General features: G+C 37.7%; 2 protein-coding genes across 2 annotated transcripts in view; both read left to right on the top strand.

Moving 5' to 3' along the window:
• The window catches only part of LOC6032553 (exocyst complex component 4), a 183,305-nt gene that overhangs the window by 156,136 nt on the left and 9,342 nt on the right, over window positions 1–17,827 (top strand). Inside the window, exon 10 of the mRNA XM_038262616.1 lies at window positions 7,269–7,295. Coding sequence (XP_038118544.1) covers window positions 7,269–7,295 — 27 coding nt within the window. The remainder of the gene's footprint in view (window positions 1–7,268; window positions 7,296–17,827) is intronic.
• LOC6032552 (tubulin alpha-8 chain) overlaps window positions 17,707–17,827 on the top strand; it is a 1,757-nt gene continuing 1,636 nt past the window's right edge. The window contains exon 1 of the mRNA XM_001843079.2: window positions 17,707–17,804. Within this exon, the coding sequence (XP_001843131.2) occupies window positions 17,802–17,804 (3 nt within the window). The 5' untranslated portion in view covers window positions 17,707–17,801. The remainder of the gene's footprint in view (window positions 17,805–17,827) is intronic.

Genomic DNA, 17,827 nt, shown 5'->3' with positions numbered 1-17,827 from the left:
ATTTTTTTGCATTTTTTATTCCGACTGAAACTTTTTTGGTGCCTTCGGTATGCCCAAAGAAGCCATTTTGCATCATTAGTTTGTCCATATAATTTTCCATACAACTATGTAATATTGAATGTTTGACCCTTTTGAAATTTTAGTCTTGATTAAAAAAATTTGAAAATATTTTTTTCGAAGAGATCGGAAAATTTCACGAATATTTCATATTTTAACATTGAAAATCGGACCATTAGTTGCTGAGAGATCGACATTAGAAAATGGTGTGTTGTTTGGGTGGGACTAAGAAAACATCAATTTTCCTGTTTTTAAACCTTTGCATGGCAATATCTCAGCAACTAAGAGTCGTATCAACAAAATTTAAAAATGCAAAATATAGAGAATTTTCTCAGCTTTTCAAAAATATTTTTTTCAAAAGTGGGCAAACATGTGCACTTATTTAAAAAAAAATGAAAAACTGCGACTATTTTCAAAAAAGTCAGCATAAAATGGATTTAACTTGAAAACGGTGCACTTTATCAAAATTTAACTGAAGTACTTTTTGATTGCAAATTTAATTTTACATCGAAAAATGAAGTTGAAAAAAAGTTGCGACCAATTTTTAGATTTTTTGAAAAAATCAGTATTGATTCAAAAATCAACTCAACTCGCTCAAAGATTTTTTGCACAACCTGGAAATTTCTGAAAAGTTAGCATTTGATGTCCTCTAAAACATATCAAAAAATAAAAAAAATAAAAATAGTGTTTTTTTGCAAATCAAGTTTTAGTGACAAAAAGTAAAATAAAAAATCACCAAAATTTTTTTTACCGTGCCTCATTTTTTTCAGTGTAGTCCATATCCATACCTACAACTTTGCCGAAGACACCAAATCGATCAAATAATTTCTTCAAAAGATACAGATTTTTGAATTTTCATACATCATTTTTGTATGGCCAGCTGCCAAATTTTTATGGAAAATTATATGGACAAACTAATGATGCAAAATTGCTGCTTTGGGCATACCGAAGGCACCAAAAAAGTTTCAGTCGGGTAAAAAATACAAAAAAAAACGAATGACTGAAATCTGAGTGAATTGCTCCTATGGTCTCTTTGGAAATAGCTGTCAAGTAAAATTCTTTCTTACAAGAAAAGCTGCTAAGCTCATTTTTCAAAATTGATTAAATAATCTATTTTAAATCCTTTGTGGTCGTCCAAAAATTCATAGTACTCAGGCAAATGAGCAACTCTCTCCGCAATCGGCCGATTTCGACCATTTTTATTTTTTGTATTTTTTGATTTGACTCAAACTTTGTGGGAGCCTTCCCTATGACCTAATAAGCTATTTTGCGTCATTGGTTCACCCATACAAGTCTCCATACAATTTTGGCTGCTGTCCATACAAAAATGGTATGTAAATATTCAAACAGCTGTAACTTTTGAGTGAATTTTCTGATCAATTTGGTGTCTTCGGCAAAGTTGTAGGTATTGTTGAAGACTTTTGAGAAAAAAATAGGTACACGGAAAAAAAATTGCTGATTTGTTTATCAACTTTTTATTCATCAAAACTCAATTTCCCAAAATACGTATTTTTTGATTTTCGAGATATTTTGATATGTTTTAGGGGACAAAAATCCGCAACTTTTGAGCTATAGAGAAACATGGTCAAAAAATCTGCCGTCGAGTTATGAATTTTTGAAAAAATAGTGATTTTTGGAAAAAATCAAAGTTTCATGCAAAAACAAGTTTGACATTATTTTTTTATGCAAAATTGAATTTGCAATTGAAAAGTACTTTACAGATTTTTTAATAAAGGGCTCCGTTTTCAAGATATAGCCACCGAAAGTTTGACTTTAGCGAAATATTTGCAGTTTTTCAATTTTTAAAAATAGTGACCATGAGTGACCATTTCTGAAAATATATTTTTTTAAAAGTTCAGAAAATTTGCTATAAAATTCTCTAAGAGACATTGAAGATTGGACCTCTGGTTGCTGAAATACAGCGGCTTAAAGAAAAAGAAACACGAAAATTGAAGTTTTCTAAGTCTCACCCAAACAGCCTACCTTTTTCTAATGACGATATCTCAGCAACTAATGGTCCGATTTTCAATGTTAATATATGAAACATTCGTAAAATTTTTCGATCTTTTCGAAAAAAATATTTTGAAATTTTTTAAATCAAGACTAGCATTTTAAATGGGCGTAATATTCAATGTTTGGCCCTTTTAAAATGTAAGTCTTGATTTAAAAAAATTAAAAATATTTTTTTTCCAAAAGATCGAAAAATTTCACGAATGTTTCATGTATCAACATTGAAAATCGGACCATTAGTTGCTGAGATATCGTCATTAGAAAATGGTAGGCTGTTTGGGTGAGACTTAGAAAACTTCAATTTTCGTGTTTCTTTTTCTTTAAGCCGCTGTATCTCAACAACCAGAGGTCCAATCTTCAATGTCTCTTAGAGAATTTTATAGCAAATTTTCTGAACTTTTAAAAAAATATATTTTCAGAAATGGTCACTCATGGTCACTATTTTTAAAAATTGAAAAACTGCAAATATTTCGCTAAAATCAAACTTTCGGTGGCTATATCTTGAAAACGGAGCCCTTTATCAAAAAATCTGTAGAGTACTTTTCGATTGCAAATTCAATTTTGCATTAAAAAATAATGTCAAACTTGTTTTTGCATGAAACTTTGATTTTTTCCAAAAATCACTATTTTTTCAAAAATTCATAACTCGGCGGCAAAAGTTGCGGATTTTTGTCCCCTAAAACATATCAAAAAATCTCGAAAATCAAAAAATATGTATTTTGTGAAATTGAGTTTCAGTGAAAAAAAAGTTGATAAAAAAAATCTGCAAATTTTTTTTTTCCGTATACCTATTTTTTTCTCAAAAGTCCTCAACAATACCTACAACTTTGCCCAAGACACCAAATTGATCAGAATATTCACTCAAAAGTTACAGCTGTTTGAATATTTACATACCATTTTTGTATGGACAGCAGCCAAAATTGTATGGAGACTTGTATGGGTGAACCAATGACGCAAAATAGCTTATTAGGTCATAGGGAAGGCCCCCACAAAGTTTGAGTCAAATAAAAAAATACAAATAAAATCCATTTCCGGTTTTGGTAGAGAATTGCTCAAATATGTTTTATCGATGTGAACAATAATATCAGCAATTCATGCTTAATTTTAGGTCCCAATTTGCAGCCTGAATTTGTGATGATTAGAACGCGATTTGATTTGATTTGATTAACTGACGTAAGCAAGACGTAAGCACCATAAAGAAGAAAAGTATTTTATACAAGATTTTAAATAAAGCACCTTTAGTACCGTCATCAGAAGTTACATTGGGTCTGGGAGTGAGCCTGGGTGATACAAATGTCAGCATTTTTATATGACCCAATCTCACCTCCCAGACCCAATGTTTCCCCTGATTACAGTAAAAAAACGCAATTTTTTTTTTAATTTCGATGAAAAATTTTTTTCATAAAAAAACATCATTGAAATAAAAAAATATTATGATGAACTAATAGCGGGTAATTTGAAACTATTTAGGCGCTTACGTCAGACAGTCAAATCTCGTCAAATCAATGGACAAAAAATCGCCACTGAAGTGACAAAAATTACCGTAATCTTGGACGAATTAGGACTATAATCTGAATAGGGACAGCAGTTTTGCCTTCCTCATCTCAATAAGGAAAGGCTATAAAATCACTCGAAAATAGAACTTCTTAATTCGACCTCGTAGACCAACCTTCACGTATACCTATCGACTCAGAATCAAATTCTGAACAAATGTCTGTGCGTGTGTCTGGATGTGAGACCGTGGCCGAAAAATATGCACACGATTATCTCCGGCCTGGCTGAACCGATTCGGACCGTTTTGGTCTCATTCAATCCGTCTTGGGGTCCCACAAAACCCTAGTTAATATTATAAAGTTTAGAAAAGTACTTCAAAAGTTATGCTTAAAAAACGATTTTGGCGTATGTCCGGAAGATTGTAAAAAGGGTTTTTTTTGCAAGAAAACCTATCATGTTAAACATTTTCAGAAAGGTATAAAAATACCTTTCCTATGAGCCCAAAACAATGAAAATCTGACAACCCTATCAAAAGTTTATTGTACTGAAATGTTATTTGTACACTTTTTGGAGGCCGGATCTCACATATTTCAGTTAAAATGATGTCCGGGTCCATCATGCGACCTATCGTTAGTTAGATAATTGAAATACCTTTCAAATGAGCCTAAAACATCGGAAATCTGAACCCTATCAAAAGTTTCAGGCTCTTAAGTGTTATTTATGCAATTTTTGGAGGCCAGATTTCAGATATTGTGATAGAAATAATATTGTCTGAATCTTCCATGCGAACTCTCGTTGGATAGGTTTTTTATCAGAACTTGCCGAAGAGCTAGAAATATTGAAGTTCTGCGAAAAAAAAAGTTGATTTGTTAAACATGTTAAGGTGGATTGGGGGGAATGATGCTATTTTTACTGAATGTATTGACTTTATGAATGTGAGGAAGGCACCAACCACCTAAAGGTGGATTAAGTAACGTTTTTAGCATAGAATAACCCAGCGAGAACAGGCTAATAGCATGCATGTGTGCAGGCGTGCGATGTAAGGTATTTGTCCCTATTTTGGGCCTAGGATCTATTTTGCGTCTATCAAACTTAATTCAACGAAATTGTGCATTTCACCAAAACAGGCAGTAATTTTCCCATTGAAAATGATTCGTGCTGTCATTATCTTCATTTTCGTGGGCAAGAATAATTCACTTTGTCCTATTAAATTAGAAATAATGCAATAAATATATCACTCTTCACTTTTTTCTTGGCAAATTGCTTTTTGCCCATTAGGTCCAACATTTTCACCACTTTTGCTCACCGCTTGTTGACAGTCAGCGTCCCGGCATTCACCGCTCAGCACACGAATGAGAGCCGTCCCCCGAATCTTCAACCACCGGCAATATGTTTTTATTGCTGGGTGCCACAATCCCACTGTGAATATAATTTTGCGTTGAAACAAACCTTGATTTTCTCAATTCCACAAAAGTCTTTTGTTGTTTCGAAATAGCTGCTATGACGTTTATTCAACAAAAATAATGATTTTCAAATCAACAAAACGTTTTGTTCATTCAAATATGCCTTATTTTTCTGCGTGTGTATTGCTTTTGGTTTAATTTTTTTGGAGTTTTTAGAGAGATTGTTTTTAAAAATGTCAGTAAAAACATGTCCCAAGTAGCAAGAAAAACATCGCTCTTTATTTTGTTGTTCAACAATTGCTGCATAAGTGTTTTTATTCGTTAATTATTGAACAAGTGTCAAAAAATTTGGTCAATTGTTCACATTTTGACCAAAAAACCATTGTTCAGCATGGCTGTGTAACACAAATGCCAAATCTAGCAACGGATTACGAACAGTTCATTTTGAAGTTTATTCTGACCTCAATACAACATGCTTGTAGAACTCGAAAAGCAAAATGACATTTGCAGACATGATGTTTCATTTCAGTTTGCTAAACGTCATAACAAAGTAGATTTGACCTTTGGCTTCGGCTGGCATTTCTCGTAAACTAGTTGTTTATGTGAAGTTCGCGTTTTATTTTGAAAATCGAGCAAGAACATGTTGACGAAACAAGCACACATAGTTCTAAAAATAGAAACAGCTTATGTTCAAAAGAAGTTTTGGCAAACTGTTAGTGAACTTGGTAAAACCTAGATGACCGCAGACTTCTTATTGACGTTTAGGCCTGCTCATCCAACATAACCCCTCGTGGAAAGAAGCAGACGCGCGCCCGGACTTGACATTTGGAGTGATCTTGAGTTCGATACTTGCCCTGAGCCTTCTTCATCAAAAAGGAAAACTGAAAATGCAGCACCGGGAACCAGCAGCAGTGGAGTAGTAGTAGCAAGCGATGTTAATTAGCACTCAAACATAATTGAAAAAAAAATCCCAAAGGCATAATTAAGAAATTGAATGATTTTTTATGGTTGATATTTTTTATTACCCATCATTCATAAATGGCGTATCCCTGTCCAAACTAATAAATTACAAAAAACTGGTAGTTAAATATCGTAAAGCGACATTTTTCACAAATAAAGGATTAAATGAAGAAAAAATAACTTTTGAGCGAACACCTTGAACATATTTTATGAAAAGCCTGTTAAACATTCTTGTCTGCCACGATATGTTCTTGAACGGTTATAAAAACGTTTGCCTAACTCCCTCCTGAAACTTAAAGGCAGAATGTTGCTAAACGGTTCTAACGACGTTATCCAACCTGGTTCAGAATCTTATAGTCAAGAGTTCTTATGACATGTTCAACAAACGTTCTCTATGCAAGTAGGACGTGCGCTGGTAAAACTTTATTAAACCACGCACATTTCGAACGGGTTAAGAGATGTTCAACAACAAAAAAACGTGCGCTTTTTTCAACGTTCAAAAGTTCTCTGGGACGTTGGGAAAACATAGTAAATGAGTTCAACAACAAGTTCGGAAATCTTTTGGCGAACAAAGTGTGCTACTTGGGGTTTTTTTTCAACTTGATTATGTTGACAATGAAATCGACTACTTCCTGGATCAATAAGAATATAGAACATTATTGGCGGGAACCCTTAAATATGATTTGAAGTAAATTAAATTCGGAGCAATTTGAACTTTTTTTTAATGCTTTAGAACAAAATATGATATTTTCTATGAAAACAGGCCATTTTTCAGTAAATAGCTACCCAAGTAACCGCAAAACACTAAATATTAGCACTAAAAGAACTCTATATTAACATATAAGGTGAGCCTATTAGAGTTCCATTACTCAATATCATCTTGTAAAGTGATTTAAAAGCCAAAAGTGGCGACTGGAACGGTGGATATAGAGTTTAAGTGCATTGGAAAAGCACCTAGAAAAATGCCAAAAAAGAAAAAGCTTTTCGCAACGCCATCTGTTGCTTATTCGATTGGTGAACTTTTTCAAGGACATATGACGTTTTCAAAGCCCATGTTTTTTTGTATTTTCTTCGAATTTTCCGCTCTGGCTCCCTGTCGATGATGTGATGTCGAAAACTCCAAGATTATGATGCCGTGCACTAACCAACTGCTCTGTAAAGAAAGACGCTTTTCGACGAAGATAATTGTCGATGTTGTTCTCCCGGAGAACATTGTCGAAGTGCACTTTCACAAAGAATTTAGAAAATCTGTTCTCTGAACTTGAATGATTTTTTTATTTAATCGCTTTTACACCTTACTACACATCGTCACTTCTGTGCTATCTTGTGACAAACGCCATTTAGTACTTTTCGAGTAAATCGATTTTTAAAGTTTAAAGTTGAATATTTTCACATCAGTTACTGATAGAATCATTCTGAATGAAGCGATCGGTTCGTACACTATCACTCAACAAACGCTCCAAGTATGAACTCATTTAGTAACACCTACTAAAAGATATAGTACAGAAAGTATACAAAAATCAGAAAAGCACGTGTCACAAGTGTGCCCTGAAAGTAAAAAATGTACTACGTGTTACAAGTGTGCCCTAAATTCCCATACAAACTAAGTTAACATTAAATTGATGTTTTTATGAACTTAAACAATAATATTTTTAAATCCAATGTTGTCATTCATCAGAAACTATTTAAATTTTTATTATTTGGAATAAAAGGTTAAAATTTTCCCGATTTTCTTGGATTTTCCAGCTATTTTCGTGATTGCTGGTAAAATGGCTCTATAAGCAATTTTAATCAACTAAATTAATACAAAAATTATTGAAAAGTACAAAAAATCAAACCATTAACACGCTTTAAACAAATACAATCAAAAGAAAGTTGGAAAAATCAAGAAAACCCTGAAAATCAAAGGTTTTCCCCATATCCGAAAAGCACAGACAATAACCCCGGATGGAAAATTATTTCATTCTAGACACGAACCTTTTATGATTTATGGCAGATCAACGTGTAACAAGATAGCACAAAATTTTCGAATTGAAAATGTACTACGTGTTACAAGTGTGTTCCTAAGAATTAATTAAAGGGCTCGTTGAATGTTGATGGCGATTTGTATGGCGGTTGTCACAAGTGTGCCACCAATATTTTGATGGAGTTTTGTATGGCGGTTGTCACAAGTGTGCCACCAATATTTTGATGGTGATTTGTATGGCGGTTGTCACAAGTGTGCCACCAATATTTTGATGGTGATTTGTATGGCGGTTGTCACAAGTGTGCCACCAATATTTTGATGGAGTTTTGTATGGCGGTTGTCACAAGTGTGCCACCAATATTTTGATGGAGTTTTGTAAGTGTGCCACCAATATTTTGATGGAGTTTTGTATGGCGGTTGTCACAAGTGTGCCACCAATATTTTGATGGAGTTTTGTATGGCGGTTGTCACAAGTGTGCCACCAATATTTTGATGGTGATTTGTATGGCGGTTGTCACAAGTGTGCCACCAATATTTTGATGGAGTTTTGTATGGCGGTTGTCACAAGTGTGCCACCAATATTTTGATGGAGTTTTGTATGGCGGTTGTCACAAGTGTGCCACCAATATTTTGATGGAGTTTTGTATGGCGGTTGTCACAAGTGTGCCACCAATATTTTGATGGAGTTTTGTATGGCGGTTGTCACAAGTGTGCCACCAATATTTTGATGGAGTTTTGTATGGCGGTTGTCACAAGTGTGCCACCAATATTTTGATGGAGTTTTGTATGGCGGTTGTCACAAGTGTGCCACCAATATTTTGATGGAGTTTTGTATGGCGGTTGTCACAAGTGTGCCACCAATATTTTGATGGTGATTTGTATGGCGGTTGTCACAAGTGTGCCACCAATATTTTGATGGAGTTTTGTATGGCGGTTGTCACAAGTGTGCCACCAATATTTTGATGGTGATTTGTATGGCGGTTGTCACAAGTGTGCCACCAATATTTTGATGGTGATTTGTATGGCGGTTGTCACAAGTGTGCCACCAATATTTTGATGGTGATTTGTATGGCGGTTGTCACAAGTGTGCCACCAATATTTTGATGGTGATTTGTATGGCGGTTGTCACAAGTGTGCCACCAATATTTTGAGATTTGTATGGCGGTTGTCACAAGTGTGCCACCAATATTTTGATGGAGTTTTGTATGGCGGTTGTCACAAGTGTGCCACCAATATTTTGATGGTGATTTGTATGGCGGTTGTCACAAGTGTGCCACCAATATTTTGATGGAGTTTTGTATGGCGGTTGTCACAAGTGTGCCACCAATATTTTGATGGAGTTTTGTATGGCGGTTGTCACAAGTGTGCCACCAATATTTTGATGGAGTTTTGTATGGCGGTTGTCACAAGTGTGCCACCAATATTTTGATGGTGATTTGTATGGCGGTTGTCACAAGTGTGCCACCAATATTTTGATGGAGTTTTGTATGGCGGTTGTCACAAGTGTGCCACCAATATTTTGATGGTGATTTGTATGGCGGTTGTCACAAGTGTGCCACCAATATTTTGATGGAGTTTTGTATGGCGGTTGTCACAAGTGTGCCACCAATATTTTGATGGAGATTTGTATGGCGGTTGTCACAAGTGTGCCACCAATATTTTGATGGTGATTTGTATGGCGGTTGTCACAAGTGTGCCACCAATATTTTGATGGAGTTTTGTATGGCGGTTGTCACAAGTGTGCCACCAATATTTTGATGGTGATTTGTATGGCGGTTGTCACAAGTGTGCCACCAATATTTTGATGGAGTTTTGTATGGCGGTTGTCACAAGTGTGCCACCAATATTTTGATGGAGTTTTGTATGGCGGTTGTCACAAGTGTGCCACCAATATTTTGATGGTGATTTGTATGGCGGTTGTCACAAGTGTGCCACCAATATTTTGATGGAGTTTTGTATGGCGGTTGTCACAAGTGTGCCACCAATATTTTGATGGTGATTTGTATGGCGGTTGTCACAAGTGTGCCACCAATATTTTGATGGAGTTTTGTATGGCGGTTGTCACAAGTGTGCCACCAATATTTTGATGGTGATTTGTATGGCGGTTGTCACAAGTGTGCCACCAATATTTTGATGGAGTTTTGTATGGCGGTTGTCACAAGTGTGCCACCAATATTTTGATGGAGTTTTGTATGGCGGTTGTCACAAGTGTGCCACCAATATTTTGATGGTGATTTGTATGGCGGTTGTCACAAGTGTGCCACCAATATTTTGATGGAGTTTTGTATGGCGGTTGTCACAAGTGTGCCACCAATATTTTGATGGAGTTTTGTATGGCGGTTGTCACAAGTGTGCCACCAATATTTTGATGGTGATTTGTATGGCGGTTGTCACAAGTGTGCCACCAATATTTTGATGGAGTTTTGTATGGCGGTTGTCACAAGTGTGCCACCAATATTTTGATGGAGTTTTGTATGGCGGTTGTCACAAGTGTGCCACCAATATTTTGATGGTGATTTGTATGGCGGTTGTCACAAGTGTGCCACCAATATTTTGATGGAGTTTTGTATGGCGGTTGTCACAAGTGTGCCACCAATATTTTGATGGTGATTTGTATGGCGGTTGTCACAAGTGTGCCACCAATATTTTGATGGTGATTTGTATGGCGGTTGTCACAAGTGTGCCACCAATATTTTGATGGTGATTTGTATGGCGGTTGTCACAAGTGTGCCACCAATATTTTGATGGAGTTTTGTATGGCGGTTGTCACAAGTGTGCCACCAATATTTTGATGGAGTTTTGTATGGCGGTTGTCAGTGTGCCACCAATATTTTGATGGAGTTTTGTATGGCGGTTGTCACAAGTGTGCCACCAATATTTTGATGGTGATTTGTATGGCGGTTGTCACAAGTGTGCCACCAATATTTTGATGGTGATTTGTATGGCGGTTGTCACAAGTGTGCCACCAATATTTTGATGGTGATTTGTATGGCGGTTGTCACAAGTGTGCCACCAATATTTTGATGGAGTTTTGTATGGCGGTTGTCACAAGTGTGCCACCAATATTTTGATGGTGATTTGTATGGCGGTTGTCACAAGTGTGCCACCAATATTTTGATGGAGTTTTGTATGGCGGTTGTCACAAGTGTGCCACCAATATTTTGATGGAGTTTTGTATGGCGGTTGTCACAAGTGTGCCACCAATATTTTGATGGTGATTTGTATGGCGGTTGTCACAAGTGTGCCACCAATATTTTGATGGAGTTTTGTATGGCGGTTGTCACAAGTGTGCCACCCATATTTTGATGGTGATTTGTATGGCGGTTGTCACAAGTATGCCACCAATATTTTGATGGCGGTTTGTATGGCGGTTGTCACAAGTGTACCACCAATATAACATTCATTACACCGTCACATTCGTTACACCGCAGTATGGTTACACCGCAGTATGGTTACACCGTAACATAGTTACACCGTTATATGATTACACCGTAACATTGTTACACCACAACATTCGTTACACCGTTACATTCGTTACACAGTTACATTCGTTACACCGTAATATTGTTACACCGCAACATTCGTTACACCACAACATTCGTTACACCGTAACATTCGTTACACCTTAACAATCGTTACATCGTAACATTCGTTGCACCGTAACATTCGTTACACCGTAACATTCGTTACACCGTAACATTCGTTACACCGTAACATTCGTTACACCGTAACATTCGTTACACCTTAGTTTGGTTACACCGTAACATTGTTACACTGCAACATCCGTTGCTTCGTAGCATTCATTACACCGTGGCATTTGTTACACCGTAATAATGTTACGATGTAAGACTATTACGGTGTCACACTGTTACGGTGTAATCATATTATGGTGTAACTTTGTTACGGTGTAACGAATGTTACGGTGTAACGAATGATGCGGTGTAACGGTGTAACGAATGTAACGGTGTATTGAATGTAACAGTGTAACGAATGTAACGGTGTAACGAATGTTGCGGTGTAACAATGTTACGATGTTACAATGTTACGGTATAACAATGTTACGGTATAACAATGTTACGGTGTAACAATGTTACGGTGTAACGAATGTAACGGTGTAACGAATGTTGTGGTGTAACAAGTGTACGGTGTAGTCATACTACGAAGTAACGATTGTTGCGGTGTAACAATGTTACGGTGTAATCATACTACGGTGTTACTATGTTACGGTGTAACCATACTGCGGTGTAACCATACTGCGGTGTAACGAATATTGCGGTGTAACAATGTTACGGTGTAACCATACTACGGTGTAACGAATGTAACGGTGTAACGAATGTTACGGTGTAATGAATGTTATATTGGTGGCACACTTGTGACAATCGCCATACAAATCACCATCAAAATATTGGTGGCACACTTGTGACAACCGCCATACAAATCACCATCAAAATATTGGTGGCACACTTGTGACAACCGCCATACAAATCACCATCAAAATATTGGTGGCACACTTGTGACAACCGCCATACAAATCGCCATCAAAATATTGGTGGCACACTTGTGACAACCGCCATACAAAACTCCATCAAAATATTGGTGGCACACTTGTGACAACCGCCATACAAAACTCCATCAAAATATTGGTGGCACACTTGTGACAACCGCCATACAAATCGCCATCAAAATATTGGTGGCACACTTGTGACAACCGCCATACAAAACTCCATCAAAATATTGGTGGCACACTTGTGACAACCGCCATACAAATCATCATCAAAATATTGGTGGCACACTTGTGACAACCGCCATACAAATCGCCATCAAAATATTGGTGGCACACTTGTGACAACCGCCATACAAATCGCCATCAACATATTGGTGGCACACTTGTGACAACCGCCATACAAAACTCCATCAAAATATTGGTGGCACACTTGTGACAACCGCCATACAAATCGCCATCAAAATATTGGTGGCACACTTGTGACAACCGCCATACAAATCACCATCAAAATATTGGTGGCACACTTGTGACAACCGCCATGCAAATCGCCATCAAAATATTGGTGGCACACTTGTGACAACCGCCATACAAAACTCCATCAAAATATTGGTGGCACACTTGTGACAACCGCCATACAAATCACCATCAAAATATTGGTGGCACACTTGTGACAACCGCCATACAAAACTCCATCAAAATATTGGTGGCACACTTGTGACAACCGCCATACAAAACTCCATCAAAATATTGGTGGCACACTTGTGACAACCGCCATACAAAACTCCATCAAAATATTGGTGGCACACTTGTGACAACCGCCATACAAATCACCATCAAAATATTGGTGGCACACTTGTGACAACCGCCATACAAAACTCCATCAAAATATTGGTGGCACACTTGTGACAACCGCCATACAAAACTCCATCAAAATATTGGTGGCACACTTGTGACAACCGCCATACAAAACTCCATCAAAATATTGGTGGCACACTTGTGACAACCGCCATACAAAACTCCATCAAAATATTGGTGGCACACTTGTGACAACCGCCATACAAATCGCCATCAAAATATTGGTGGCACACTTGTGACAACCGCCATACAAAACTCCATCAAAATATTGGTGGCACACTTGTGACAACCGCCATACAAATCATCATCAAAATATTGGTGGCACACTTGTGACAACCGCCATACAAATCGCCATCAAAATATTGGTGGCACACTTGTGACAACCGCCATACAAATCGCCATCAACATATTGGTGGCACACTTGTGACAACCGCCATACAAAACTCCATCAAAATATTGGTGGCACACTTGTGACAACCGCCATACAAATCGCCATCAAAATATTGGTGGCACACTTGTGACAACCGCCATACAAAACTTCATCAAAATATTGGTGGCACACTTGTGACAACCGCCATGCAAATCGCCATCAAAATATTGGTGGCACACTTGTGACAACGGCCATACAAAACTCCATCAAAATATTGGTGGCACACTTGTGACAACCGCCATACAAATCACCATCAAAATATTGGTGGCACACTTGTGACAACCGCCATACAAAACTCCATCAAAATATTGGTGGCACACTTGTGACAACCGCCATACAAAACTCCATCAAAATATTGGTGGCACACTTGTGACAACCGCCATACAAAACTCCATCAAAATATTGGTGGCACACTTGTGACAACCGCCATACAAAACTCCATCAAAATATTGGTGGCACACTTGTGACAACCGCCATACAAAACTCCATCAAAATATTGGTGGCACACTTGTGACAACCGCCATACAAAACTCCATCAAAATATTGGTGGCACACTTGTGACAACCGCCATACAAAACTCCATCAAAATATTGGTGGCACACTTGTGACAACCGCCATACAAAACTCCATCAAAATATTGGTGGCACACTTGTGACAACGGCCATACAAAACTCCATCAAAATATTGGTGGCACACTTGTGACAACCGCCATACAAAACTCCATCAAAATATTGGTGGCACACTTGTGACAACCGCCATACAAAACTCCATCAAAATATTGGTGGCACACTTGTGACAACCGCCATACAAAACTCCATCAAAATATTGGTGGCACACTTGTGACAACCGCCATACAAATCGCCATCAAAATATTGGTGGCACACTTGTGACAACCGCCATACAAATCGCCATCAACATATTGGTGGCACACTTGTGACAACCGCCATACAAAACTCCATCAAAATATTGGTGGCACACTTGTGACAACCGCCATACAAATCGCCATCAAAATATTGGTGGCACACTTGTGACAACCGCCATACAAAACTTCATCAAAATATTGGTGGCACACTTGTGACAACCGCCATGCAAATCGCCATCAAAATATTGGTGGCACACTTGTGACAACCGCCATACAAAACTCCATCAAAATATTGGTGGCACACTTGTGACAACCGCCATACAAATCACCATCAAAATATTGGTGGCACACTTGTAACAACCGCCATACAAAACTCCATCAAAATATTGGTGGCACACTTGTGACAACCGCCATACAAATCGCCATCAAAATATTGGTGGCACACTTGTGACAACCGCCATACAAAACTCCATCAAAATATTGGTGGCACACTTGTGACAACCGCCATACAAATCACCATCAAAATATTGGTGGCACACTTGTGACAACCGCCATACAAAACTCCATCAAAATATTGGTGGCACACTTGTGACAACCGCCATACAAAACTCCATCAAAATATTGGTGGCACACTTGTGACAACCGCCATACAAAACTCCATCAAAATATTGGTGGCACACTTGTGACAACCGCCATACAAAACTCCATCAAAATATTGGTGGCACACTTGTGACAACCGCCATACAAAACTCCATCAAAATATTGGTGGCACACTTGTGACAACCGCCATACAAAACTCCATCAAAATATTGGTGGCACACTTGTGACAACCGCCATACAAAACTCCATCAAAATATTGGTGGCACACTTGTGACAACCGCCATACAAAACTCCATCAAAATATTGGTGGCACACTTGTGACAACCGCCATACAAAACTCCATCAAAATATTGGTGGCACACTTGTGACAACCGCCATACAAAACTCCATCAAAATATTGGTGGCACACTTGTGACAACCGCCATACAAATCGCCATCAAAATATTGGTGGCACACTTGTGACAACCGCCATACAAAACTCCATCAAAATATTGGTGGCACACTTGTGACAACCGCCATACAAAACTCCATCAAAATATTGGTGGCACACTTGTGACAACCGCCATACAAAACTCCATCAAAATATTGGTGGCACACTTGTGACAACCGCCATACAAAACTCCATCAAAATATTGGTGGCACACTTGTGACAACCGCCATACAAAACTCCATCAAAATATTGGTGGCACACTTGTGACAACCGCCATACAAAACTCCATCAAAATATTGGTGGCACACTTGTGACAACCGCCATACAAATCGCCATCAAAATATTGGTGGCACACTTGTGACAACCGCCATACAAAACTCCATCAAAATATTGGTGGCACACTTGTGACAACCGCCATACAAATCACCATCAAAATATTGGTGGCACACTTGTGACAACCGCCATACAAAACTCCATCAAAATATTGGTGGCACACTTGTGACAACCGCCATACAAAACTCCATCAAAATATTGGTGGCACACTTGTGACAACCGCCATACAAAACTCCATCAAAATATTGGTGGCACACTTGTGACAACCGCCATACAAATCGCCATCAAAATATTGGTGGCACACTTGTGACAACCGCCATACAAAACTCCATCAAAATATTGGTGGCACACTTGTGACAACCGCCATACAAAACTCCATCAACATTCAAATAGCCCTTTAATTAATTCGTAAGAACACACTTGTGACACGTAGTACATTTTCAATTCAAAAATGTTGTGCTCTCTTGTGATACGTGGTGTTATAAAATTAGACATAAATGTGTAGTGACATCTGTTGGTACCATACAGTTTTATAGCTTGCTTTTGCCTCTGCACGTGTCACAAGATAGCACAGAAAATTTGTTGAGAAACTGGTCTATGTCACAAGTGTGCCCAACGATATCCCGGAAACGGAAATGAATTTCAAAAATTGGGTGATGGCATCTTGTAGCGTTTGTTAAGTTTAATGAAACGCCATCATTAACTCATTTTCGACCAAAATGGCGTTTGTCACAAGATAGCACAGAAGCGACGACATTTCAAATTTATCACAAATCACTATTTTGTAGATTCAGAGACGCCGCCGGTAATTCATTGCACGGAATGGTCCACGGAATCCTCCATAGGTCCATCTCGTACTTTCACTCAGGAGAACGATTGTAAAGACCGGGATTCTAGAAGTTTTCTGAAAATGAACAATAACGTTTCAGCGAAAAGTAAATACCACTACAATTTCTCCAACTTACCAATCATAATCAAAGTTTTCAGCGATAAATCTAACCCGAGACCAACACTTCGAATATTTAATGTCGCTTTTGTTTACAATGTTACGAAGCACTGGAAAAGTTGATATAAAGTGATTTTAGAGTAACACGAAATGTCAAAGCTTTGAAGCTTTTACCACAGCTTATATAGAGTTAGTACTCTAAAGTAACATTATAATTTGTATTATAGGGGATCAAAACACGGAAATGTTGATTTAGTGTTGATAAACAGTTCCGATTTAGTGCTTGTGGTTACTTGGGTAATCACGAGTTCTAAACGATTTTTGCGTTTTTTTTTCGTTGTATAAAAACAATGTTCCTGGGGCAAAAACCTAGTCGAAATCCGGGTGAAGGTTTCCGTCAAATCGTCTTTTTTGGGACTCGTGATTGATGGATTTAAAAGAGATTTACGTTTGTTTGTCTGTGATACCCATTTCGTCAATGAGGGGCAGATAAGTGATACATATTTACATTTGAGGCCAGATTTTAATAAATATTTCACATTTATCAAGGCCATACAGACTAGGGATCAAGTGTTCCATGGGGTTAAGTCTCCCCACTTTCACCTACTTGTTAGGATTTTGTAAAAAGTTAGAGCAAAGTACTAACTTTAGTGGATTTTCCGATAGTTCGTATGCTTTAATACCAGACCACATAAATAATTATCGCAAAAGTGATGAAAACGCACATTCTTTTTAATTCTTCCAAACTGAGCCAGACACGTGGTCGATACCAGCATGCTCTGTGGATTTAAAAAAAATAATCTCAGCAATCCATTCAAACAAAATGTTCCAATAATGTCATTCTGATTGGATCTGTACAGTGAAGCGGACGCAAAATTACCGTTTTTAAACCCCTCAAAATTTCAAGTTTCTCGAAAAACGTGCAAAAAACGTGAAAACTTTTTTCTGAAAATGGTAAATCTTTGAATTTGGTTCGG

This window comes from Culex quinquefasciatus, chromosome 3 (genome assembly GCF_015732765.1).
Source record: "Culex quinquefasciatus strain JHB chromosome 3, VPISU_Cqui_1.0_pri_paternal, whole genome shotgun sequence".
Taxonomy (NCBI): Eukaryota; Metazoa; Arthropoda; class Insecta; order Diptera; family Culicidae; genus Culex; species Culex quinquefasciatus.
This window is presented reverse-complemented; position numbering and strand designations above follow the sequence as displayed.